General features: G+C 52.8%; 1 protein-coding gene across 8 annotated transcripts in view; it reads right to left on the bottom strand.

Annotated features, from left to right (window-relative positions):
- Window positions 1–412: 412 nt before the first annotated feature.
- LOC105994449 (G-protein coupled receptor 56-like) overlaps window positions 413–26,600 on the bottom strand; it is a 42,371-nt gene continuing 16,183 nt past the window's right edge. For 3 of the 8 annotated variants that reach the window (XM_013027954.1, XM_013027953.1, XM_013027955.1), the window contains 13 exons: window positions 10,402–10,489; window positions 9,445–9,864; window positions 8,991–9,126; window positions 8,645–8,792; window positions 8,235–8,366; window positions 7,502–7,618; window positions 7,185–7,230; window positions 6,864–6,967; window positions 5,735–5,853; window positions 5,063–5,334; window positions 4,256–4,364; window positions 3,354–3,622; window positions 418–2,267 (listed from right to left, as the gene is read on the bottom strand). In XM_013027954.1, coding sequence (XP_012883408.1) covers window positions 2,137–2,267; window positions 3,354–3,622; window positions 4,256–4,364; window positions 5,063–5,334; window positions 5,735–5,853; window positions 6,864–6,967; window positions 7,185–7,230; window positions 7,502–7,618; window positions 8,235–8,366; window positions 8,645–8,792; window positions 8,991–9,126; window positions 9,445–9,864; window positions 10,402–10,465 — 2,067 coding nt within the window. In that variant the 5' untranslated portion in view covers window positions 10,466–10,489 and the 3' untranslated portion in view covers window positions 418–2,136. Of the gene's footprint in view, window positions 2,268–3,353; window positions 3,623–4,255; window positions 4,365–5,062; window positions 5,335–5,734; window positions 5,854–6,863; window positions 6,968–7,184; window positions 7,231–7,501; window positions 7,619–8,234; window positions 8,367–8,644; window positions 8,793–8,990; window positions 9,127–9,444; window positions 9,865–10,401; window positions 10,490–23,443; window positions 23,616–26,600 lie in introns of those variants that run through there. The other 5 variants (XM_013027958.1, XM_013027956.1, XM_013027952.1 and 2 more) reach the window with 5 other exon arrangements.

Below are 26,600 nucleotides of genomic sequence, written 5' to 3'. Positions count from 1 at the left end.
CCCCCAAAAAAAAGGAAAGGAAAGATTTCTCCAACACCCCACAGAGGCTGCTTAACTTCTGGCAAGAAATGCAAATTATATTTGCTAAAAAAAAAAATACATCCTGCAAACTTCAAGGCATTTATCCAGCATTCTAGCAGGACTTAAAAGTAAAACCAAAAGATCAGGGAGAAGTAGGGGGAAATGTTGAATCATTGTTAAAGAATATTTTGAGTTTACCAATAGTTTTTTGTGGTTGTTGTTTGTTTTTTGGTCAGTTGTGGGGCCTGAACTCTTGAGCTCTTCAGCTCAAGGCCAGCACTCTACCACTTGAGCCATAGTGCCACTTCTGGCTTTTTCTGCTTATGTGGTGTCGAGGACTTGAATCCAGGGCCTCATACATGTGAGGCAAGCACTCTACCACCGAGCCACCTTCCCAGTCCCTACCAATAGTTTTAAACCATGGATTCTTCATGCCAACCTGGGTTTCTACATGGGTTGTTTTCCTGCATCCTAGACCTGAAGCTAGAGCTGTCACTCAGCATGGGGTTTTAATTCTCACTTTGCCACAGACCTCACTTCTCATTACATCTCCAACATGAATGCCAGCTTGCCATTTGTCTTCTCAGTTGTCTGGCATCAGCTGTTGGCATTTTCCCTCACCCAGTGTCCTCTTCTCTTTCCTGAGACACTGGCATCTTGATGTTTTCAATAACACAAGAAACATCTCTGGAGGAAATGCTCCAAACGTTTGTTAGGCAAAGAAAACTGATTTTTATTTTCCCTCTTGACAATCTTCTACAGTTTCCAGATTCTCTACAATAAACACATCCTCCTTTTTAATATCAAAAGACAAATGAGTGCTGAGCATGGTGGTCAACACCTATAATCCCAGCTCTCAGAAGGCAGAGGCAAGAGGGATCAGCTGAGGCTCTATAGCTCTGTTTCCCCTCTCCCCCCACCAAAAAAAACAAACATCAAAATAGGATGAACAAACTGACACTTAAAAAGAACACAGTCTTCATCTTGAAGGCTGAGGTCAAGATAAAATGCTGCCTCTTCCAGAAGATTTCCTACATGCCCATCAAAGAGTATTGGCTCCTACCTTGTACCTATAGCCCCAGGGCCTTGTATTCTAAGCTGAGTTTGCAGGAAGAGCCCACCAGATCTGTCTATCTGTGTCCCTGCCACCCTAACACAGGCTGGTGAGTGGTGAATGAGTGTTGGGCAGAGTCCCCCATGACAGGCAGCCATCTGCAGGGATTTGAAGACCACCTTATAGGTGAGAAGTCTGGCTCAAACTAGGGTCAGCAGAAGGAATGTCCCAGTCTTCTAGAGTGCCAGGACTGTCCCATAGTTCTTGCCACAGGAGGGTCCCTCTGAGGGGTGATCAAGGACAGCACTGACACACAGGCCACATGGCCCCGCCCAGGTGTCCATACGAGAGACATCCAAGGCCCGTGAAGCCACGGTAGTTTACAGCAGGCACCAGGAGGCTGGGTGGGAATCGCTTCCCAAAGTAACAGCATTGGAACTGGAGGCCCCAGGCTGTGGGCAGAGGGTAGGGAAAGCTCAGGAGGGGAGCAGGGAAAAAAGGGGCTCTGGGAATCTGGTGGAGGGAGAGGCTCTGGGCTCTGAGGTAGCCTTTGAAGGAGGGCCTCACCACCTGCAGGACTCCAGCCCAACTCTCTGTCCAGCTCTACTTGTCCTTGCTGCTGCCCAAATTAAAAGGACCAGGGCTGCAGAATGCTGTGTAGTGACTGGTTCAGAGTCGTAACAGCCTGGGTAGCTGTGTCTGGGCATCTAACATCCAAGCCTGGCCCTGATGCTGTGGAGTCAGCTGAGCTCAGAGAAGTCAGGAGAAACAAGGCCTGAGTCCTAGGTTTGATCAGTCGTGGGGACATCCTTCCCACCAGCATGGCAGCATAGTCCGGAATCCTTGGGAGTTGGAACTGGGAGCTGAGAGTGGTCCTCAAGGCCAGGTGGGCATCTGGTTACCATGGCAACTGTTCCATCCATCCATCCATTCATTCATCCATCCAGGGAACAGGGCCTTCTCCAGTCTGCCACTGCCCAGTGGTAGGCTGAGGCCAGCGGTGGCTGTAGACAATGGGGGAGCCATGTCTCTGCCCTCACACAGAGTGGACGCTGGGGTGTTTAGGCGCGGCTGGATGAGGTGCTACCAGAGCTGATGGGGAGCCGGGCGCTGTCTGAGCTGTTCTTCAGAGGAGAAGGACCTCCCCGGGCCTGCAGCCGCATGGACCAGTACCAGAGGAAGATGAGGAAGCCTGCAAGCAGGGAGACAGAGGCAGGAGTGAACAGGCGTGCAGCCACCGGCCCTCCCCACTCCAACTCCCAGTCACCTCACCCACCACAGGCCCAACATACTTCTGGCTCAGGCACTAGACAGTGCTGCTGGGATTTATTTTTTTGATATAATGGGGTTTGAACCCGAACCTTGTACTTGCTAGGCAGATGCTCTACTACTTGAGTCATGCCCTAGTGCTGCTGTTTTATTATGTTCAGAGAGAGAGAGAGAGAAGAGAGAGAGAGAGAGAGTGTGTGTGTGTGTGCATCACTTAAGATCCTCAGCTTTAGAAGATTAAGACTTTAAATTTGAGCTGGGCGCAGGTGGCTCATGTCTCTAATCCTAGCTACTCTGAGGAGCGTGGTTCAAAGCTTTCAAGAAAGTGTGTGATTATCTCCAATTAACCACCAAAAAGTTGGAAGTAGAGCTGTGGCTCAAGTAGTAGTGCATTAGCCATGAGTTATAAAAAGCTCAGGGTAAACAAGACAAAAAATGAAAAGTTCAAGGACAGTGCCCAGGCCCTGAATTCAAGTCCCAAGCCTGGCAAAAAAAAACAAAAACAGCGATCCTATGTAGAAAGCTGAGACCCTATGTAAACTCCTGGCCTGGCCACACAACAAGCCTACAAATCTGCACAGCCCAGACAGAAACATACGTGTACTGAATGTGGGGATACACGTATGATCCTTTGGGCCTCAAACCAAGATCCTTCCCTCTGCCCTGCCTCACACTGGCTACCCTGTAGCCTTCCTAACCATTCTCCCAACACATAAATCATTCTGACCTCAGAGCCTCTGCTCTTGCCTTCTCTGTAGGGCCCACCCTGACATCCCTATACTGAGATTGCCTGGTGGCTGTGAGCTGGCTTTGTGCATGATTAGTCTCTTCCCCCCCCATGAGCTCAGGACTGTAACCCCAGGGACAGCACAGGACCTACAATGTAGGTGCTCCATAGAACTGAGGCCTGGAGGGTGCCCCCAGGTCTGGATTAGGAAGACTGAGCCCAGAGAAGGGAAACCCCAGGCTTTCCTACACCATCGCCAGGGGCGGCTCTTCCCATGCTTACCTTGGAAGGAGGTGATGATGCTGAAGAGATAGAGAACCACAAGTTGGAAGGTGCCAGAAGCAAAGGAGAAGAAGACCAAGGCCCAGGGCAGGCCAAGGACCAGGCTGAGGCCCAGCAGGGTCAGCACGTGGGGCCACTTCTGGTTGTGTGGCCGCAGCCGCAGGATCTGTACCACCATGGTGATCAGCATGGCCATGTTGAACAGGAACACCAGGCTGAAGAGGCCCAGGTTGGTGATGTAGCTGACCAGGGAGTCACGGATCCAGCACCTGGTGGGGGAAAGGAGGAGTCAACACACGGCTGGGTGGAAGAGCATGTCCCCCATTGAATTCTCAGTTTATGGAAAGTAGGGTTGGTGCCATTTCTTTGTAAAATGCATTCAATTAACAAGTCAGATAATTTAAAGTACTACATAAATATGATATCAAGGGAGATGTTGGCAGTTCACACCTGTAGTCCTAGCTACTCAGAAGGCTGAGATCCAGAGGATCATGGTTCAAAGCCAGCCCTGGGAAGAAAAGTCTGTAGGAAAAAGCCAGGGTGAAGGCATGGTTCAAGTGGTAGAACACCAAGCAAGCAAGCTGGAGGTCCTGAGTTCAAAACCTAGTACAGTCAAAGAATAAAAATTTTAAATGCTATCAAGCTGGAGACATAGCTCAAGTGGCAGAACATTTGCCTAAGTGTGAGGTCCTGAGTTCAAACTGAAGTATAAATAATAACATGGTGACCATGGGCGCAGTGAGCATGACCAGGCGTGTGGCTCTCCAGGCTTCCAGCTTCCGGTTTCCCATATCCATGGGAGCCAGCATGCTGCAGTCCAGATCCGCCTCCCACAAGGAAACGGAGGCTCAGGAATAGGACCGACCCCGGCCCCTGTCACCCCATCCCTTCCCCACACTCACATGGAAGGGTAGCTGACCCGCTCTGGAGTCCTGTGCACTGCCAGGATGATGGGGCCGTAGTTGTTCACGTCCACCAGAGCCACCAGCGTCACCAGGAAGACGGGAAAGCCTGAGGGTAGCAGAGGCTCATCATACCCTCCCCTCAGGTAGGTCAGGGGAGGCAGGGAGGACCCTCCAGGGCCAGGGCTCCAAGTTGAAGGTTGAACCACCTTCCCCATTCCAGTGTGGCTGTCCCATAAAGGGAGGTCCTCCCCTAACTGTGTTCCCACCTCCATCCTAGAGGCCCAAGACAAAGGGCCTGAGATCCCTGCTGAGGGGGGAGGCAGACAGGACAGTTGGGGGGCGGGGGAGAAGCGGGGAAATAGAGGAGGACAACAAGAGTTCTGAATAAGGAGCTGTCTGGGGTCAGACCTGGTCTATCAGGAGGGGAGAGGGGAGGCTCCCTGAAGGGGCCCCACCTCCCACCTTGGGCCAGGCCCAGCCAATGAAAGAGCTCCCAGGACCTGAAGGGGGGTGAGCTGGGGGAAGTCAGAGTCTATGCTATGTCCCAAATGGCTCAAGTGTGAGTGCCTGGACATCATGGCTCAACCCCAGCTGGGTGCTCTTGAGGGGTGTACAACCTGTACAGCGGTGCCCAGCCACCCCATCTGCAGAGCCCTTCTCAAAGAGGCAGCAGTGGTAGTACTTGAAAGTGTGTCTTGGGGCCAGGCCTGGCCCAGCCCAGGTGTAGGGACCCCTGGGGACCGGTGGATGAAGGAAGCAAGGCGGCAGAGGAAGTTCTCAGGGGAGCCTCCTCCCCTCACTCACCCCAGCCCACGGCGCTCAGCTTGAGCAGGTAGCCAGGGACGTAGGTGCCGAAGACCTCGATGACGAGGCGGTAGAGGTTGTAGCCCTCCAAGCCCATCCAGGCCAGGCAGGCCAGCAGAGAGAAGTGCAGGAAGATGGCGCTGGCTCGGCAGGCAGCCTGGGAGCCTGACAGCGCCACCGGCTCACTAAGCAGGAAGCTCACGTCCAGCAGGAAGACAGCCAGGAGCAGGTTCATGTGCACCTTGATGGTGTAGTCTCTAGGTTTCCTCCTGCTGGGGGGGGGGGGGTAAGGAAGATCAGGGGTGGGGTCAACTCCACCTCCTCATCCCCCTTCTCCTCTTTCTCCTCATTCCTCATTCTCCTACTCCACTTCCTCTCCATCCCTCCTCCTCCTTACTCGTCATTGCTTCCTCCTCCTCTTCCTCCTCCTCCTCTCCTCCTCCTCCTTCTCCTTCTCCTCCTCTCCTCTTCTTCCTCCTCCTCCTTCTCCTCCTCCTCCTCCTTCTCCTTCTCCTCCTCTCCTCTTCTTCCTCCTCCTCCTTCTCCTCCTCCTCTCTCCTTTCTCCTTCCTCTTCTCCCTCTCTTTTCCTCCTCCCTCTTCTTCTTTCTCCATCTTTTTTTTTCCTTTCCCCTTCTTCATTTCAGGACCTGCCCGAGGCCCAGCAGGCCTACCTGGAGCACAGGTAGGCAGCAATGGTGAAGACGCAGGCCAGGGCAGAGATGACGCAGCCCACGTAGGAGAGGAGCGTGAGGTTGTGCTTGTGGGTGGCGTCCACCTCCACTGAGGACACCTGGGCAGGGACAGGGGCGTCTCAGTGTCCCACCTCCATGGGGGTCTCCCTGGAGAGGGGCCTTTGTGCCCTCTTGGGTGAGGGGCCCTCCCACCACATGCATTCTTCTGGAAGGATCTGGGGCCCAAGTGTGACCTACACATATCCTCCCCATTTCACCAAAAGACCACTGCTCAGCCTGAATTACAGGTGTTCCCCTTGACACTGGTTCCACTTAGGAGTTTCCAAGACCATATTGGTACAAGGGCCATAGGCAAGAGACAGAGACCATATTTGGAACTTGAACTTGGCTTCTCTTAGCTAATAATGTCTCACTGTACTCGCTTGAGGTGCTGGGCAGTGAGCCACAACTGTGTTCCACCTACAAACGTCACTGACACTGCCCCCACTTTTTATTGGCTTGTGTGTGTGTGTGTGTGTGTGTGTATTGGTCTGGAATTTGCAATCCTCTTGCCTCAGCCTCTAAAATGCTGGGATTACAGGCATACACCATCATACCTGGATGATGCACTTAAAATGGATGTTCAATTCACAATAGGTTCACCAGAATGCAACCCCATTATGAGTGGAGCGGTGTCTGTATGTTTCTATGACACCCAGCATGAAGATTGGTTTTCTGTGACAGAATGAGCTTCCCATGCCCAGAGGACTCTGGGAACATGAAGTTAGAGCAGGAGTTTCAGAGCTCCCAGAAACAATGGAGCCCACCTGAGGGGCCTCCATGCTGGGCCTCAGCCTCCAGGCAGGGGCCTATTAAAGTCTCCCTGCCCCAGCCCTTGTAGTTAGGAGCAGGTGCCTGCATTTTTAATGTCAAAAATCTAGGAATAAGGAGCAACAGCCTTACAAACCAGCTCTTTCCTTAACTATAAAATGGGACAAGGGGATGAGCTCAGAGGAAAACATGGATTCAGAAGGAAGTTAATGCCTGAGTTGCTAAGCACAGGCCTGGCAGATACAAAGCCTGTGGGAGGTGAAGTGAGGTGGGGTGGGGGTGGGGGGAAGGGACCCACCATCAGCACTGCGAAGTAGGTCAGGTGGCTGCAGAGACAGGACGTCTGAGTTTCTCCCCTGACAGTCTCACACCCATCGCTGCTCCAGCTCCCGGGGCTGCCGGCTGAGGGGACAGGGGGTATGAGCCCTGATCAGCTCACCTCCCAGGGTATCTGTGTCCCCCAGTTATTGGGTAGGTCTTTGCATATCTGCCCACTGCCCCTCCCTCCACCAAGCCCAGCCCTCCAGGAAACCCCTGGGGGAGCCTCGCCTCCCCCACCCCCCTCTCAAGACCCTAGTTCTCCAGACACTTGTCCACCCAGAGATCCCTCCAGACTCACGTGCTGCATCTTCAACCCAGAAAACGCACTGGAGGGTGATGTTGTTCTGTGGGGACCAAAGAGAAGGGGTATAAGCCCCTGTGGCTGCACCCCCTACCCACGCGGGGGTTCAAGCCTCAGCCTTACACTGAGAACATGTCAGCTGGGATGGGAGGCCCCGCCCCATTCTCAGGGACCCACCCACAATTAGAGGCCCTGCCTGTTCTGAGGCCCCGCCCCCTTGGAAGGAAGCCCTGCCCATTTCCAGGGCCCCGCCCCTAACCAGAGGCCCAGACTCTGTCTGGACGCCCTGTACCCAGGCTGCTGCCCACACTCACTGGCTGGGGCTGGTGCTGGAAGGTGAGCACCACCGGCTCTGAGAGGTTGGAGACTTTGGTGTCCTGAACAACGATGCCCAAGACCTTCTCGCCCAAGACTTGGCTGGAATTCTTGTCCTAGACATGCAGAGTTGGGGAAAGAGGGCAGGGAAGGACAGGGCTCAGCCTGACATCTGTGCTCAGCCTTGTCCCTCCTTTCCTTGGCACCTGCCGTGACTGAGGAGCCTCGGGCTTGGGGCACACAGGCCCTGGGCCCCACATGGTGGCCTGTAGCCCAGGGTTTCATGGGCCAGCTCTGTCGTGGGCCATGAACTTTGCAGGGAGACCCCAGTGGAGAAAAGTCCAGAAGATTCCCTTGTCTCTCTAGACTCTTGTCATTCCCAGAGTTCTCTGAGCGCCTGAGTCTCCCTCTGGAGCCAGTTTTGGGGTCCTGGGCTTGCAGACAGGGCCTGGGCAATGTCACTGAGTTTTTATTTTGCTTAAGGCTAGTGCTCTACCACTTGAGCCACAGCACCACTTCCAGCTTCTTTGGTGATTATTTGGAGATAAGAGACTTAACAGAATTTTCTACCCAGGCTGGCTTCAAACCCCAGTCCTCAAATCTCAACCAAACTGCTGGCAAGATTTTCCTAGGACAGGCTAGGAGAGGAAGGTGGGCGGCAGGATCTTCCCGCATCTCTTCACCAGAGAAAAACTGACTCCAGGGAACGCAGCAAGGGAGGCACCCCAGTACCTGAAACAGAGCCTGACTGCTGAAGTCCACCACGAGCAGTCTCTTGGCCGCCTCTCCGCGCCGGCCTTTGGTCTGCTGAAAGAGGGCGCGGGGCAGCAGCACGGAGTACTCTCGGACCTCACTCTGCTCCTCCTGTGCACAAAGGTTCTGTTAGGGCCCAGCCCAGAGCAGACTCTGGATCCAGCCTTTCCTGAGCTCCTTCTCCAGGAAACCAAGCCTGACATCAGTGCTCAGCCTTGTCCCTTTCTTTGGCACCTGCTGTAGCTGAGGAGCCTTGGGCTTGGGCCACACAGGCCCTGGGCCCCATATGGTAGCCTATGGCCCAGGGCTTCATGGGCCAGCTCTGTCCACAGGGAGACCCCAGTGGAGACCCTGGAGCATGCCTCCCTGCTTCCCCACCAACAACCCACCTCCTGCCGGGAGTGGATGTGGAGGTCCTGGAGGCCGGCGGAAGGCCACAGCTTCCATATGGTGGCGTTGACTCGGTCCTCCTCAAAGGACACCTTGTCCCCCGGGAAGCTCACAGTGGCCAGCTTTGACTCCAGGCTCTGCAGCTGCCTGGTGGGAGGAGAACACGGTGGATGATGGGGAGAGAGTGAGGCAGAAAGCAGGGCCTCAGGCAGGTACAGGGGTAGGAAAGGCAGGGATAAGAGAAGGGGCAGCCTGGGCGGGATGAGGCAGCTACGAGGCACACCCTGGGACTTAGCATGGACTCGTGGGGTGGTGATGGTCCCCCAGTCCTGGGGCGACACTTACTTGCTGGCCAGGGTGGCCGAGGGCCTCCTGGAGGCCTTGTGTGGCTGCTGCAGGAGCTGGCTGAGCCGTAGGAGGACACTCTTCAGCTCGCACATGTCCACTGAGGCTGATGTGTTGTGGGAGGCGTGATGGGGCTCTGCAGAGGGGACAGAGACAGGCTGAGATCATGACCGAGGGCCTGGCCCACACCCCCCCCCACCTCGTGATCTGCAGCAACTCTGTGCTCTGCCTCGTTTTGCCTGAGACCGAGGGTCCCAGGGGACACACTGACTTCCCAGGCCACTGAGCCACGAGGCCTGCCAGGCAAGGCTCTGCCTGAGGGATCCCTGAAGCAGCATCTGCCCCTCCCAGGGCCCTTCCCAACCTACCCGCCATCTGCCTCTAGCCTCCCTGCCTCAGCCTCCCCTCCTCAGCCTCCTCCAGCCCCTGCTCCTCCCCCTGGGAAGCTCCTTACTATGGAAGGCGAAGGTGAAGCTGGAAGCCCCAGGCAGGCTGGTGTTTTCAGGGTTCCTCCAGGAGCTGATGGAGGTGGCCAGCAATGGGGGCCCCTGCACCTGGCTCTCCTGATGCCGGAAGCAGAGGAGGCTGGAGGCCTGGTCACTGAGCAGGAAATCATTCTTGCCATAACGCAGGTGGAACTTCCCAGACTGGCGGCTCCAGTACAGGCAGAAGTGGTAGATGCCCCTGGGCTCTGGGAAGGCCCGGGAGGCCTCAGGAGCAGCGGGAAAGGGGGCCCGGATGGTGAGGGCCTCCTCTGAGTTACTGATGGTGATCCGCAGCTCCGGCGTCTGCTCATACTGGAGGTCGCTCTTCTGGGTCTGGTTCCGCTGGCCACAGAAGCGGAAGTCTTCCCGGGGACCGCCACCATGGGCACCTGAAGAGGCAGAGGCTGCAAGTGGGCTGTGGCAGGGACCGGCAGGGGCCAGGAGAGGGAACAGAATTTGAGCTTAAGAGTCTGTGAACTCAAAGCTTGGGACATGGTCTTATGGCCTCCCATTCAAAAGCTCCACAAACATTTGTGAAAATCCTGCTAACAAAAAATATCCTGGATTCAAACTATGTCAAGAAAAAATTAAAAAGAAGGCTATGATTCCAAAGGCAATGTATACTTTAATAGCAATCAAGTATTTAATGAGGTAGGACCGCCACGGACAGTTGCACAGGCTGTGTGCACCGACAGAGAATGCTTACCACAAGGCAAACTGGGCTGAAACCCAGTTCATGTTCCTCACCCCAAGCAGCTCTCCATCACCAAGAAGAGGTAGGTGCCTTTCTAATTTTCTCCATGGTTCCCTTCACCTGCTAAGCTGTGTCTGCACCCCTGCGCCTGCCCAAAGGCTGGCAACAGCTGCCTAGATAATAAGGGTGTTTGCCGAAAGTCACAACAGCCCCAGGCCCCAGGAAATGCTACCTTGCACCAGGAAGAGCAGACTCAGTAGGAACAGCGCCGCCTGCTGAAGCACCTGGACAGCCATGGTTGTCCCCAGAGGTGTCACCACCTGGAAGAGACCTAAGCGTTAGCTAGAGCCTGGAAAAGCAGGGTGGCTAGGCTAGCCCAGCAGCTGACAAGAATGGCCAGAGGCTAAAAATCAAGAGGTTGTGCCAGCACTGGTGGCTCACGCCTGTAATGCTGTCAGACACTGGCTCCTGTGATCCATCTGAGGACTTCTGTGCTGTGAGGTTGGGTATGCCAGCATGCATTGCCTCGGGGAGAAGGAGAAAAACTCCTTCAAAGTCTGGGCAACAGTCTGGATGCCTGACCATAAGCCTCTTGGTGCTCCTCTGAATAACCCCATAGACAATGCCTCCCTTTGTGTGTCTAAGATAGCTCACCTGCACTTTGCTTGTTCTTCGCAACCTTTGATCACGTAAAACTGCTTCATATTTGTTGACAAAGATTAACTTCTCCTGTTTACTGACTACAGATTAACTCCCATTGTCTGCACATATGTAAGACTGTTTAAGATTAACTTTCTGTCCCCTGACTGAAGATTTACTTTCCTTGCCTGTATGCTGTATATAAGCATGTGGTGTTTTTAATAAATTTTATCTATACCTGCATGGTGTGGTCCACTCTCTGCCTACCAGACATTGGATTCCTGAGTCTCGCTGTGTGAAAAGCAACAAGTGGTAAACAACCAGGGACTTGGAGCAGTTCTACTAGAAAGATGTGGTGTCCCATAGAAAGAGGTAAGTGGGAATTTTTTTCATTATGGGACAGTCAGGAAGCCGAGCTCAGCCTTTTGTTGATTTAGTACACCATTTTCTTAAGAAAAGGGGGGCAAAATTGTCCAAGACACAACTTCTGAAATATAAACCATGGCTCCCCAACAAGGGAACTTTGGAAGAAGAAATATGACGGAGAATTAAAAACAATGTAAGAAGAGCTCATAGGCCAGGAGAACATATAGAAATGCAGCCTCAGGCTGCATTTTCTCCCTGTGGATGCTGCAGGAAGGGAGAGTGTAAGATGGCTGTGAACTTGGTTCAGACATTTGGCTGGTCATGGCATTGTAAATAGTTGTAAGGCGCTCTTGTTTAAGATTGGAAAGAGTCAGGCCAGTTTAGTTTCAAGTGACCCTCACCCAGCCTTCACCAGCTGAAGGTATTCAAAAGGCCAGTTGGTAAAATGCCTGGCAAAACAAGCAAGCCTTGGAAAAAATAAAATTATGGCCTGGGAAAGGCACTTTGTTAAAAGGTATCACCTTAATTTTTTGTCAGCTGGAATAGTAAGATAGGAAGAAGGTCTCTTGTCACTGAAGATTTCAGAAAGTGTATGTACAATTGATTTTCCTTTTTTGTGCGCTTTAATAGCTGTGTGTGTGTTTGAATGTGTGTGAGCATATTTAAGATGGAAAACTGTCAGCATGCTATAAATATTTAAGTGAATTTAAGTTTAAAATTCACAAAGGTTATGAAGTTTGGATGCTGCCACAAGTTTTAAAGAATTATTGCATTGTTTTAAAGGCTTTCTAGGAATTTTTTAAATTTGAGAATTAGAAAAATCTGGTATTTTAAAATCTGGCGTTTTAAAATGCCTATGGTGTTTTACACTGTAATCACATTATCTTGCTTAGCAAAGAGGCATTGGAGATTTGGGATTTTTTTCCCTGGGCTAAAATTTGGGGTATTAGAATTTAAATGTAAAGGTTTACTTAGCACTGCTAAAGACTTCACCTGTTCTGATTGTCTAAAGCTGCTTGGGTATTTCAGTTAAGAACCAAAAGAAAAGGAAAGGGAAAACTTAAGATAAGCCCACAGAAAACCTGTTGGTGAGGGGTGACCAGGCAGAAGTGCAGCTCAGAGATCCCACCCATGGCGGGAGAGGAGCAAGCTGGCTCAAAGGCAGTTCATCTAATGCTAACGGGTCAGATGAGTATCAGTCCATTCCATAGGAGGGACCAAGTAGCTTATCTTTGTCCCGTCTCTTTCCCTTGCAGCTGGACACTAGAAATCTGGTGGTAAAGTGAGTGATGTGATGATGTGATTGGTGTTGCTAGAACCACCCCTCAGATATATTAAAAAATAGGAAAAAAAAACTTCAAAAGGAGGGTTAAAAGTTTATTTGTGTGATAGAATTTGGTTTTAATGCTATTTTGCAATTGGATATGTGTTTTAAAGGACAAAAAGGTGTTGAGTCTTGATTTTTGGTATCGTGCTGGTGATTGTAATTTTTGCATTAAGGAAAAAAAAACTGTTGTCTGAATTCAAAGGTTTTCTAAAAGGGAATTTAGATTGAAAAATAAATAAATAAAATATATTTGCTGTAAAACAGGCAGTCAAAAAGAAATGGGTGTTACTAAGCCCCTCAAGATTTCAAGAGGTTCTTTAAATGGAAATGAAAACTGAAGTATAAAGTGCTAAAGCAGAGGTTAGTCAAAGGATTTTAAAAATCAAGAATGGATTCTGGGATATGAAATTTGGAAGTAAAATTGTCTTAAATGTTTCAAAGCGGAAAAAGAAAACATTAGGACTATTAAAATGATAGTTTAATTGCTATTTTACTTTGCCCTTATAAACTTTTGGTAAGTTTCCAGAAGGCCCACAGAGAAGAACAGAGGAATCTTACAGATTTGTCAGATGTAACTTTAGCCCTTAATAAGTTCCAGGTAAGAACATGCTTAAAAAAACTACTTCCAAAGTGGACACCAGTGGTTCTCACCTGTAATCCTAGCTACTCAGGAGGCTGAGATCTGAGGATTGCAGTTCAAAGCCAGCCTGGACAGGAAAGTCTGTGAGACTCTTATCTCCAATAAACCACCAGAAAACCGAAAGTGGTACTGTGGCTCAAGTGGTAGAGCACTAGCCTTGAGCTGAAGAGCTGAAGGACAGTGCCCAGACCTAGAGTTCAAGCCCCATAACTGACAAAACAAAAACATAAAAACAAACAAAAAAACTACTTCCATGTTGACCATCTTTCTTGCTTTTAATTGGAGTAAAGTGGCTTATGTAAGACTCATTGATCTGAAAACTGCAGTTCAAAGCCAACCTGGGCAGAGAAAGGCCCCTGTGAGATTGTCATCCCTAATTGGCCAGCAGAGCACTGAAAAAGCAGGTAGAGTTTCTTTGGAGCTCAAAGTGGCAGAGTGCTAGCCTTGAGCTGGAGAGCTGAGGGACAGTGCTCAGGTCCTGAGTTCAAGTCCAGTGACCCACCAAAGGAAAATGCTAACGTTATATAAAGTAAGCTAAGGTTATAGGTTCCTAGCATCCCTGAGTCAGTTTGAAGAAGTTACAGAAGATGGACTTTTGCCATCAGCCCCTTTTTAAGATCAAGGGACCAGAGTCATTTCTTTGAAAAAAATGAGGCAGGATAAAAAAAAAAAAAGAGGCATAGAAATAGTGATAACAAGTGTGTAAGAATAAAGGATTACAGGCCCAAGACTTCTATGTCTGCCTAGGAAATCCTAGCCTTATTTAAAAGAAATCTGGTTAGTAAAAAGCTGATAAGTTACCTGATTAATTGGGGCCACTGCCTAAAAGGTAGCCTTAAAAACCAATGAGATGCCAGCCTATAGAAGCAGGAAAGTACCAGAGGATTTTACTATAGTCAGGCCCTGGATAAAACTTCTTTAATTAGTCTATGTAGAAATTTACAAACTACCCAGCAAGAATGTGACTTATTGCATACTAATGCCAAGCATTTACACGCTTATTACCATATTTCCTTTCACCAAGCCCAAGCCATTGTTCAAGACTATGATGTTTGTGGCCCATTACATTGTACTTCCCACTCAGCCAGTGCAAACCCACGAGCAGATTCCAGTAACGTTTTGTGGCAAATGGATGTTACTCATACTGCTGTATTTCCAAAGCAATCTTATTTACATGTTGTTGTAGATACCTTCTCTTCCTTCATATGGGCAGTGCCCATGTCCTCAGAATCAGCCAAAGCAACAATTACCACATTTAAACTTACTTTTCCTGTCATGATATAAAAACAGATAATTGTCCCACTTATACAAGTAAGGGCTTTGCTGCATTTTGCAGGGAATGGCAAATTAAACCTATCACTGGCATTCCGTATAATCCTCAAGGCCAGGACATTGTGGAACAAGCCCATAAAACACTTAAGCTTCAATGATTAAAAAACAAAAAAAGGGGGAATCCCAAGGGAACTTCTTGCCTTAACCTTATTTAAACTTTTTAAGTTTACCTCCAGGTGATCCCTATACTAGAGCTGAAAAGCATTTTACCTCTCCAGCTCCATCTCAATAGCATATTCCCATATGGTTTAAAGAATTTGATAAATGGGAACCAGGACTAATGACCCATAGTCGGAAAGGGTATGCTGCTAGCATTCCAGATGGATTCACCAACAACATATAGGTTCCTCTTTGCTCATCTGACCCCAGAGAGATGAGAACAGTACAACCTAAACCTGAGAAAGAAGAATTCGCATGCCATTTTGTAGGCCTAAACGTGAAGACCCAATCACGCCATCATCCTTATCACAAGAAAACTAGCCAGACACTGCCACACCAACAGATTAAGGCATTGTCAGACAAGGGAGAAGCCATTCTGGTCAATGCTAAAAGCCCTAGAATACCTGAACATCTGTTTTTGACCATAGATGCACTGCTTACCTGTAGTGAACATGTGTATCGGGCCTACGTCCCTCACCCACCATTGTTAAGATTAGTGGATTGGCTAGATCAAGGCTCAGTGATATATACTCATGACAGTGTGTATTTTCCCCTTCTGTGGGACCATGGAGGTCTTACTCATCCAGCTGAGGAAGGAACACACTATAACATATGCTTAGGATTTGAGTCTTTACCACTGTGTTTGGGGGTACTCCCTAGTTTACAATCAAAAGACAGGTATAGGTATACATTTTGCCTGATGATAAGATCACTGATCATATGGGGCTATTCAGTATACTTTCCTTAGATTTTATTGGTCCTCATTCTTAGACAAATAACACTGGATGACCTGCCAACCCTGTATGTCAGGGCATTAAATATTGGAATTGGGTTTACATTCCTATTCAGTGGCCTCAGTGCTGTAGCCCTAGAGGAAAAAATTATACAGCATAATAATAATATTTCATTTATAGCTTGGGGCCCCCATGGGCGTTTCATCGCCAATTGTTCTGAAAGACATGTTGATGATCGGTGTACTAGTAATTCTTCTTTCCATGGTGTTGATACAATGGAGTGATAAATCATGTAGAACCCACTGGTTTGCTTACCTGGCATGATGGAGACCTTGCATCTCCTAGGCCACGTATAAATTTTAAGGGACGTTTGGGCCCTGAACAGTGGCACTTATGGAAACTTGCTGCCCCATTTCAAATAACTCAAAGTTGGATTGGTCATTTTATTAGAGCCTGCCAGGCAAACTATCCGTTTTATAGGAATCACTTTTTTTTTTTTTTTTGTACAGGCTTGTGTTAAACTTCCTAATGTATTAGCCGTAGGAACTGTGTCAATTAATGAAACTTTGTGTAGCTTGGATTGTTTGGTCAGCTCTTTACATGTTTAAATCACACTATTCCTTTCAATATGTCTTCTCAATCCGTCCTGGTATTACAATCTCCCTTAGGGGTCTGGGTACCTGTTAACCTCACCCAAACTTGGCCAGAGAGCCCTGCTGTAGGTTTACTGACAGGAGTTTTCCAGCGACTGTTGAAAAGAACTAAGAGGTTTCTGGGCATGATTATAGCCGCAGTGATTGGACTGATTGCTATAACCGTGACCGCTGTGACCGCTGGAGTGACTCTGTATACCACCGTCCAAACCAAGGACTTCATAGAGAAGTGGCGGCGGGATTCTCCTCAGCTGTGGACTCACCAGATAGATACTGAACAGGACATTGAATCCCGCTTAAACACCTTACAACACGCAGTCCAGTGGCTGGGAGACCAGATAATTGAGCTGCAGAAACGAACCTTTAAATGTAACTGGAGCTCAACAAAGCTGTGTTACACCCGCCCACTTCAACACTACTAACTTCACTTGGCAGGGACTTTGACACCACCTGCAGGACTTGCGGGGAAATTTGTCTTGGGTCATATATCCACTGCAACAAGTCACCGAGATTTTCTAGGCACAGCTCCCTGGGGTGGGATACGAAGGCTTAGCTGAAGGAATAGTATTTGTATTAAGTCAACTAGATCCCCATACCTGGTGGCAGAGTTTTACCCATCGCGCTTTTACAGGATTGATTGTACTGTGTCTTACAAAGTTTGTGCTCTTTGCACACCGTTGTCTCCATTCCAAAATAGCTAAAGCATCCCTTCCACAAAAGAACCTCATGCTTGCTGTACTACATTTAACAAAACAAAAAAACAAAAAAGGGGGAGATGTCAGAGACACCAGTTCCCATGATCCCATCTGAGGACTTACGCGCTGTGAGGTTGTGTATGCTGACATGCACAGCCTTAGGGAGGAAAAAAAAAACCCTTCAAAGTCTGGGCAACATCTGGATGCCCAGCCATAAGCCTCAGGGATGGCATGCAGAACGTGATCTCCACGCTCCGCTGAATAATCCCATAGACAATGCCTCGAAACTCCCTTTGTGTGTCTGATAGCTCACCTGCACTTTGCTTGTTCTTTGTAACCTTTGATCACTTAACACTGCTTCACATTTGTTGACAAAGATTAACTTCTCCTGTTTACTGATTACAGATTAACTCCCATTGTCTGCACATATGTAAGACTGTTTAAAATTAACTTTGTCTCCTGAAGATTTACTTTCCTTGCCTGTATGCTGTATATAAGCATGTGGTGCTTTAAATAAATTTTGTCTATACCTGCCTGGTGTGGTCCACTCTCTGCCTACCAGACACTGTGTTCCCAGGTCTCGCTATGTGAACAGCAACAATTACCCAGGAGGCTGAGATCTGAGGATCAAGGTTTGAGGCCAGCCTGGGCAGGAAAGTCTGTACAAACTCTAATTTCCAATTAGCTACCAAAAAGCTGGAAGTGGAGCTACGACTCAAGTGGTAGAGTACCAGCCAAGAGTGACAAAGCTAAGTGTCAACACCCAGGCCCTGAGTTCAAGCCCTGGCACAAAAAGAAAAGAACCAAGCAACCAAGGCTGTCCAGAGTTCACTGAGTAAGAACTATAGCTCTCTCTCCCTTTTCTACTGCAAGGTGGTGGGGTCAGTTGCTCAGTGTAAGGGCCAGAAGTGGTGGGAGACCTTGTCCAGCATCCACCTGGCCCCACCCCTGCGAGGTCTGGGGGAGACACAAACAAATAAATTCTCCCCTAAGATTACACCCCATCATCCCTGAGACAAGGATTGGCCACCGGTCCTGTCAAGTCAGCCAGGGAGCTTCTGGCCACCTCTAAGGTCAACACTCTATGGGAACCATAGGGAAGTGTACTTCCCATTACAACCACTAGGGGGAGCCATTGGCCAGGGCCTGACAGATGAGGACCAGAGGGGCGTGGCCTGGGAGGGGTGGCCAGGCCCAGGGAGGCGTGGCCAGGCCCAGGGAGGCGTGGCCAGGCCAGGGAGGCCCCTCTGGCCCTGCTGCCTGGCTAAGTGGCACCTCTGTTCTCACCCTCTGCCATCAGGAGCACCTGTGTTTACCAGGCTGCCCCTGCCTGGTAAAGGACTGACTTCGCCGGTGGCGCTTGGTGCTCCACAGACATGCCAGTGTCTCCATCCTCCCTCGCATGGCGTCCACAGTAACCAAGCTGGGTGCTGACAGTTTAGAACAGCCACCCTCATCTTGTGGGCAGCTGGGGCTCGCCGTGGAGACAGATGCAGTCATCTGCTACAAGCCAGGCAAAGGGAAGCCTGGCAACCCCAGGACACACAAGGATCCAAGTGTGGAAGAAATCGAGGTGGGCTTCCTGGAAGAGGTGGCTTCTGAACTTCGTATTTGAGGGTGGCAGTGAAGGGGGGCCCAAGCAGAACCTCGCTGGCCCAGGACTCCCTCCAACCCACCTGGCTCCTACACATCCCAACATGAAGAATGGAGCCTTGGGGCCCACGCACAGGTGGATGGGGCCTGGCCCTGCTCTGGTGGCATGCTCGGCCCTCTAAGGAGCACATGAAGGCGTTTTAGGGAAGGACGCTGTTTCCTATGCTGTGATTTTAAGGTTTCACTATGTCTCCTCTCTCAGTGTTGGGGTCCCTGTCAGACTGCTTCCCGCCACCTCGGATCAGAGGAAGGAAGCCCAGCATTGGGCACGGGGGTGTCTCACACAGCCCCCCCCCCTTCGTTTTCTTTCCGCAGCCCATCACTAGCCACCTCTGCGCCACAGCCCAGACGTCACTTCTTCCAGACAGTTCCCCTCCTGCGTCCTTGCTCTATGTCTGGGTACTTGTCTGGGAGGTCATTGGGAGAATCTGCCCCACTGGCCCAGCGAGGGCCAGGGACCGCCTTAAGTCACACAGCAAGCAGCAGGAAGTGACTAGAACCCATGGATCAACCTCGCCCACTGACCTTCACTGAGTCACTAGGGTTGACAGACACGGCCTCAGGATAGGGCTGAGGTATCTATCTGCCTTGTACCAACCCTCCTGGTTTACCCCTAAACAAAACAGGGTATGGAGTGAGATCCTCATCACAGGCCACCATGGAGCACCATGGAAGGAATCCAAGCACACACAAGGGGCCTCATTCTGTTCCCCCGGCTGTGTGAGCAGCCAGTCCAAGGGCAACTCTGCCCATTAGTAACGAGGAGCCACCAGGAGCCTTCAGCCCAACCTTAGTGATGAGGAGTCTGGGGACAAACTGCCCAAGTTCAAATTCCGACTTCCCCATTTGCTAGCTGTATGTCCTTGGGCTAGTTGCTCACCCTCTCTGGGCCTGATTTGCCTCACCTATAGAGAGGAATGAAATGGAGTCCAGCTCCAGCTGAGGTCCCTGTGGGAATCTGGGGACAGGAAAGGGCTTCAGTGGGGCCTCGGCCTGCCTGCCATGTCCCCCTTCCACACAGCCCTGCCCGCGGCCGTGGCCAGCTCAGCCCTGGGGCGGGGGGGGGGAAATTCCTGGAGCATGAGGCCTACCTTCCGGAGCTGGGGAAGATGTTGACCCCACCCAGAAAACTTCCCTCCTCAGATGCCCCAAGTGGCCATGGACCCAGGTGGGGACAGGGAACGCCATGCAGGAGACACGGGGGGGGGGGGGGAAGGGGGGAAGCACTTTTCACTTAGCACCCCAGGCCGGGCAGTGTCACCTATGGAGCCCCCTCCCCCTCCCAGGGTCTGCCACCTGGCCCAGCGCAAAGGAGGGAGCTGTGCTCTGGAGACTGAACCCTAGAACCAGGAATTCAAGGTGAGCCCTGGCCTCTGGCACAGGATGGGGGGGTGCGGGGGGGGGAGAGAGGCATCCGTGGGGCCACATCACAGCCTCACGGACCTGGACCCAGGACACTTGTTTGGGAAGATTGTTGGGGCTCAGCAGCACCCCAACAATCACAGCAGCAGTCACTTCTACAGAGGTTCCAGCAAGACCATTTCACTGGCGGGGAAACTGAGGCAGGGATGCTGCCTCCCTCCTGGTTGGCCTTGGCAAAGGTCCTTAAGGGGCATGATGCTGATTTGGGGGGATCCCTTTAAAGACAAGTGGGGAGCAGTGACAATTATAGGCACATGGAACAGGCTGGGGGGCAAGGCCAAGCCCCTCAGCGGCCCCCGAGCCCCCCTTTCCGGGGGAGAGCCACCCCTGACCTCGGCCTTCCGTAAACACGCAAAGAACAGAACGGGCTGTCCAGTCGGATACAATGGGACCCGCCGGGGATCCCCAAGGGCTCCATAGGCCGGAGCAGAGGGAGGAAGGGGCCGGCCAGGCCTGAGCCAACCCTGTCCCCACCCCAAGCTGGGGCCCGGGAAAGGCCTCGGCTCTGGGCTCTGCGTGGTGGGCAGGGAATCCGGCCTGGGCTCACTGCGCCGTCCCCCCACCCCCAACATTGACCTGAGTCACTTCCTCTGCCATCCTGCACAGAGCCCCAGTCACCGGCCACCAAGTCACGGCTGGCTCAGGAGCAAGCGCGAGCCTGGAAAAGCCATTTCCTTGCGGATGGAGGTGGAAGGGGAGCGGCTGGCCCGGACCTGGAGGGCTCTGGGTGACCCTCCCTGGAGGGGGAAGGGCTCTCCTGGGTCCAGCCAGACCTGCTCCCCTGTTCCTTCCCGCTCTGCCCCACACACGCACATGCACGATACCCAGTGTGGTGGCAGGCAGCCCTGAAGGTCTTGAAGAGCTGAGCTCCAAGCCCCCAGTCTACCCCCCCACACCAGGAGAGTCCAGCAGGGGCCCCCAGAACACAGCAGCACCCACAGTCTGGTGGGTAGGTTGTGGGAGCAGAGTTCACAGCTGGGGAGACTCCAGTTGCAGAGGGGAGAAGAGAGGGGCCCTGCCCGGACACAGAGCTCTAACTGCCGGAGCCTGGGCCAGGCCCAGCTGCCCCCTTGGCCTGCTCCAGTCCCACTGAAGGACAAGGACTCCAGTCTCTCTGGGGGCTGCTCACTGGGCACTGAGGTCATCTCAGGAAAGAGGGAAGAGAGTCCAGGAAGGGAGGAGAAGGGAACCCCAAAAGCATGTGAACACGCTCAAGATGACCCAGGCACACAGGGGCCTGCAGGGAACCGCAGGAAGGGAGCAGGCTAGTGCTCAGGGGCCAGGCAAGGGGGCCGCGAGGCAGGCATGGAGTGGGATCCAGCAGGTGTTTCCTGCAGGAGGGGGTGAGAGGAGCACCCTCCCTCCAGCGGTTTCCAGAGGTGGTTATCAGAGTGTTCCATTCTTGGAAACACCACATACCCAACAGCTCAGAGGAGATGCCCACCGCACCAGGCAGGACCAGGGCCAAACCTCTTCCGGCACAACCCAGCACCCAGCCCAACATTCACCCCCCGCAACTCAGCACAGCACTCGGCTTGCAAATGCCAAGCCTCATTCTCCCCCTGATGCCCCCCCCCACAACTGATGACTAATGCCCAAGCAAGGTGACCCCAGAGAGCCGGCCCCCACTGAGCACGATGCTCTGCCCCCTCCTCGCCCCCCCCAACCACTGACCTCAGGGCTCAGGAATTTCTCTACACTAATAGATAATAAAAATTAAACCCGCACCCTCCCTGGACGCTGGCGGTGCCCCTGTCTGCATTCTTATGCTAACCATCTACTGGGCACCCCGCCAGCACGGGCTTCATGTCCCAGTGCCAAATCCCAGGATGTGCTCCACCTGCCCAGGCAGGCCCTGGCCTGTGGGGAGACTGAGGAAGGGAGGAGAGATAGTAGCCATACCTTCACTCCCTCCACCCAGGACTTGGCACCCAGAAGAGCCAGGCTGAGTTCTGGCAGTGCCACCAATGAGCTTCGGGTCTCCTGGGGACTTGTCCAGCACCGCAGAAAGAGTCACCTTGGCAAACGCCAGCCGGTGTCCAGCACAGCACAGTCCACACATGGCCCAGCCAGCCCAAAGCAGCTCACGATCGCCCAGCAACTATTAGCCATGATTCTGCCCAAGGGTGCCTTACCTCAGAGCCTATGAGCCCAGCCACTGTGGTCCACTGAGTTCCTTCCCCTTGTGGGGGCCAGTCTCCCCATCTTTACCATGAGGGAAGTGCCACTACTCCAGAGTAATACTTCAGGCCTTACTTTCTCTTGCAAAGGCCTGCAGAGCTTGGATGGCTGTCTCCCAGCCCACTGTAATGAACGCATAGCCACCCAGCATCCACGTGAAAAGACAGCCTCTCAGATACCAATGGATAGAAGCCTGCTCTCCACTCTGAGCTGTCCCTGAGGCTGCTAGCCAGCTGATACGGGCCACAGGAGCCATTGAGGTGGCAGTGTCCCCTGGGCCTTTCCCCGCCATCTTTGACACTTGTAGGCGAGAGGCTCCTGGTGAGCTTGGGTATTGAGGCCCAGCCACCTCCTTGGACCTGACATGGGAATGAGGCCCTGCCAGGCCCGTCACCAAGTGGGCTGCTCTACCTGAGCCAGCCCTGTCTGGGGGAGGGGGTGGGAGGGAAGAGGGGGAAGGGAATGCTGGAAATGGCAGGCTAGGGGGAAACTGAGCACACAAGCACTTGGAGGCGCTGAGACTTTGAATGTGGGAATTTTGGAGCCAAGGGAAGAGCTCTGGAGAGACAGGAAGAGAGGCGCTCAGCCCAGAGGCCCCAGACCTGCCCTCAGCCACTGGGGTTCTTATGAGCAGCCCTCACAGGAGAGCCAGCCGTGGTCAGCTCTGTGCTTCGGGCAGCCTCCGCTCAGAAGGAAGCTGCAGCCAAGCCTCCAGGACCTGAGTCTCTGGCTTTTTTCTAGGCACCTGCCAGCCAGCACCTGCCCAGGACACAGCCTCCCAGAGTGGTGGTGGTGGGGTGTTGGCCCGAGACCCAGGCAGGCCTCACCAGTCCCCTCTCTGGGCTTCGGTCGCTTCCTCTCTTAAGAGGGACTTACGGCCCAGCGCCAGCCAGCCCTTCACACCTATCATCCTAGCTACTCAGGAGACTGAGATCTGAGGATCAAGGTGGAAAGCCATCCTGGGCAGAAAAGGCCGTGAGATTTTTTTTTTTTCTGCCAGTCCTATGACTTGAACTCAGGGCCTGGGCACTGTCCCTACACTTCTTCTACCCAAGGCTAGCACTCGAGAGCCAAAGTGCCACTTCCAGCTTTTTCTATTTATGTGATACTGAGACACTGAACCCAGGGCTTTATGCATGCTAGGCAAGCACTCTACCACCAAGCCACATTCCCAGACTCTATGAGATTTTTGTCTCCAATGAACCACCTAAAAGCTGGAAAGGGAGGTGTGGCTGAAGTGGTAAAACATCAGCCTTGAGCAAAGAAGCCATGCAAGAACGAGAGGAGGCCCTGAGATCAAGCCTCAGTACTGGCAGGTGCGTGCATGCATGCGTGCACACACACACACACACACACACACACACACACACACACACACAGCACAAAGAGGATGATTATAATCTGTCCCCATCCATCTCTGTCTCCTCCTTCTCTGTCCCCTCCAGAGTCTCTGGGGTGACAGGCAGGACCTACCTCTGAGCTGGCCAGGCGGGACAAAGGATGCTGAGCCCCCTTCACCCTGGCTGGACTCTTCCCTTGCCAACCACAGCCCACCTCCACTGTCTGGCCGAGGTTCCCCTTCCCCAGCTGTGTCCTGTGTTGCCCAAGGCCAGGCCGCAAGGCCAGCCCAGTGCCCTCCCTTCTGGGTTTCGGGGGCTGCAGTTCAGCTTGCCTGGGCCAGGCAAAATGCCCATCTGGGTTGTGTAGAATCTTCCTGTTCTCAAGGTCAGCCAACAATCCTCCCTTCTCTCCTCTTCCCCTGCCTCCTCCAGGTCGTGGAGGCCTGGCTCTGGGTGGAAGGGACACAGCATTGACCAGAGTCCCCTCTCGGCTCACTAAACACACAGCACCGCGGGCCCCCCGGGACCCCAGCCACCCTGCAAGGCTCAAAGGCAGGATAGGATGCCCACCAATGGCAATATCTCAGTGAGCACCCATGAAGCGAAGCTTTTTTTTTTTTTTTTGGTCATGGGGCCTGAACTCTGGGCCTGAGCACTGTCCCTCAGCTCTTCAGCTTAAGGCTAGCGCCCTACCACTTGAGCCAAAGCGCCACTTCCAGCTTTTTCTGCTTATGTGGTGCTGAGGAATCGAACCCAGGGCCTCATGCATGCAAGGCAAGCACTCTACCACTGAGCCACCTTCCCAGCCCCGAAGCGAAGCTCTTTATACCTAGTACCACTCTTCATGTCGTGAGTCGAGGTCTTCTAGGTAGCCCAAGCTGGCCTCCAACTCTCGATCCCCCTGCCTCAGACCCCTGAGTGCTGGGGTTACAGGTGTGCACCACCACATGCTATATTAGCATACTTAGTCCTCTCAACTAACCAGAGACAAGGACCATTATACACCCTGAACAAATGACAACAAATGAGCTCCCCACACCCCAAGATCAAGTTGCCTGTCAGCTCCAAGAGCTGCAGCTTTTGCCTTTAAGGCTCTTTCTGAGAACTTCCCTATTACAAAGGACTTCTCTTTTAAAGGGATTGATGCTTCCTTGGGTTGAGCTGACCACTGTCCCCACAAAGGTCCAGACCAGGAGGCTGTGGGAGCTGGTAGCCCCAGCACCAGGAGGCCTTTCCAGCCCCCCCTCCCGTGCCCCCACCACCCCGTCTCAGACACTTCCCCCTGAACACTGAAGCCGCAGGGACAGGGGCTGGAGGTCAGAAATGAGCCCCAGTCCGGCTCTGAGGAGGGGAGGGTGTGGAGCCCCCCCACCACATCCTTGCTGTTCTAGAGGATGCTGACCAATGAGATCCCCTTCCAGGACCTGCTCGGATTCCCCCACGCTGACCACCTCACCCCTGCAAACACACATTGTTGAAGAGGAGGGGGAGGATGAAGGAGGGAAGGGGGTTACAGAGAATAAAGGAAGATAGGAGGAGGGGATGGAGGAGCAAGGAGAGGGGAGGACACAGGGAGCAGAAAACGGTACCTGGACCCCTCCTGCAAGCGAACCCCAGCACAAGGGACAGGCCTCCCCGCGTTAGCAGGCCAGTGAGAGACGGGTCTCCCAGCTCAAGGGCCAAGGGCCCATGGAAGCCAAGCCCCCAGCTGCCACCAGCTCAAAGGAGTCTCAAACAAAGGGGGTAGCCAGGAAAGAGAAGCCGGGCCCCCAGCACCAGAGGGGGGAAGGGGCGCAGGTGACAGAAGCCCCTGGCAACCGTTTCCCTGGCAACCGTTGGCAGCTGCAGGGACTACGTCACTGGGCTCCGAACCAGCAGAACAGCGCGGGCTCACTGGCTTCTCCGTTGCTCAAGCCCTCTCCTCACAGAGGCTGCCCAGAGGATCCAGGAGGGGCTGAAGTTATAACAGCAAGATTATCGGGGAGGGAGGGAGGCACCTGCTTATCTTAGGTAACCTCGGAGAGCCAGTGCCCAAGTTCTCAAAAGAAGCAGAGCCCCAGTTCATTGACAGCAACTTTACAAGCAAATCTTTGGCCAGGCATAGTAGCTCATGCCTATAATTCTAGCGCTGGAGGCTGTAGTTGGAGGTAGGAGGGAGAGTGGTTTGGATCCTGTCTTCCCATCTCGGGAAGCACAGGGACAGAGGCCTGGCGGCTGACCCTTCATTGCATGCTTGACACTACGCTGAACGTTTGTAGATCTATTTCCAGCCCTCTGTAAGGAGGTCCTGTTGCCCCATGGGGAAACTGAGGTATGGAGGGGTGATGAGACTTGCTCAAGCCCACCTAGCTGGGAAAGGCAGGGTATGGCATGAAAACACAGATCTCCCCTGAGCCAGAAAGACATCAGGCCAAACGTCCATTGGACCTTGACAGGCCCCCTCCCCTAAACTTTGTTCGCCTCTGCGGCAGGACACTCACTTTCTCCAGCAGGGCTCAGCCCCTGGGCCTCTAAGTCCTTGACCTCCACTGAGCCAAAGGGAAGACACCAAACCACCGGGCACTCTCCACTCCAGACAGGACACTGACACGAATCAGGAAGGGGCCACCACTGCCTCAGACTCCAGAGCAGATGGGGACGTGATGGGGGCTGCACAGGGCCCTTTTCCCAGAGTTGAGTGGCGGGGGAGCCCTGGGCCCCCAGCTTTGCACCCACTGGCCCGCCCGCCTGACTGCCCCATGGAGCAGGGCCAGGAGGCCCCTATTGTCTGGCTGCCGCCAGAAAGCTCAGGCTCATTCAGGCACTATTTTGAGAGGGAGGAAGAGGAAAAGAAAGCGAAGAAAGAAACTGCTGTCCTAAGAGGGGACCTTCGCCCGCCTGCCGGAAAGGGTTCCAGGGCCTGCTGGGCTGGGAAGGCAGCCGCTGCAGATCTGAGACTCAGAACCAAGACGCCACTGGCCCAGGGAGCTGGTAAAACTGGATGTGGATCCAGCCTGCGCCCTCCTCCACCGGTGCCAGCTCCCTTTCCTGTGTGCCACTCACTCCTGCCCAGGCGGTTCACAAGCACCGAGAGTCACCCACACCAGCCTCCCTGTGGAGGTGGGTGACCGTGGAGGCCCAGAGAGGCTGAGCCAAGGTCCCAAAGTCACACAGACCTGGGATGGGAGCAGACCACCCTCCCCACGTGCATGTGGCCTGCAAACACTGCTGACCTCCCTGGACCACGTCCCTGTAGCTGCTAACTGGGGGATGACAGAGATAGACAACTGTTTGTAGTGACACGGGCTGTC

This window comes from Dipodomys ordii, unplaced genomic scaffold, assembly GCF_000151885.1.
Source record: "Dipodomys ordii isolate 6190 unplaced genomic scaffold, Dord_2.0 Scaffold106, whole genome shotgun sequence".
Lineage (NCBI taxonomy): Eukaryota > Metazoa > Chordata > Mammalia > Rodentia > Heteromyidae > Dipodomys > Dipodomys ordii.
Note: the sequence above shows the minus strand (reverse complement) of the source record. Positions and strands in the feature narration are given on the sequence as shown.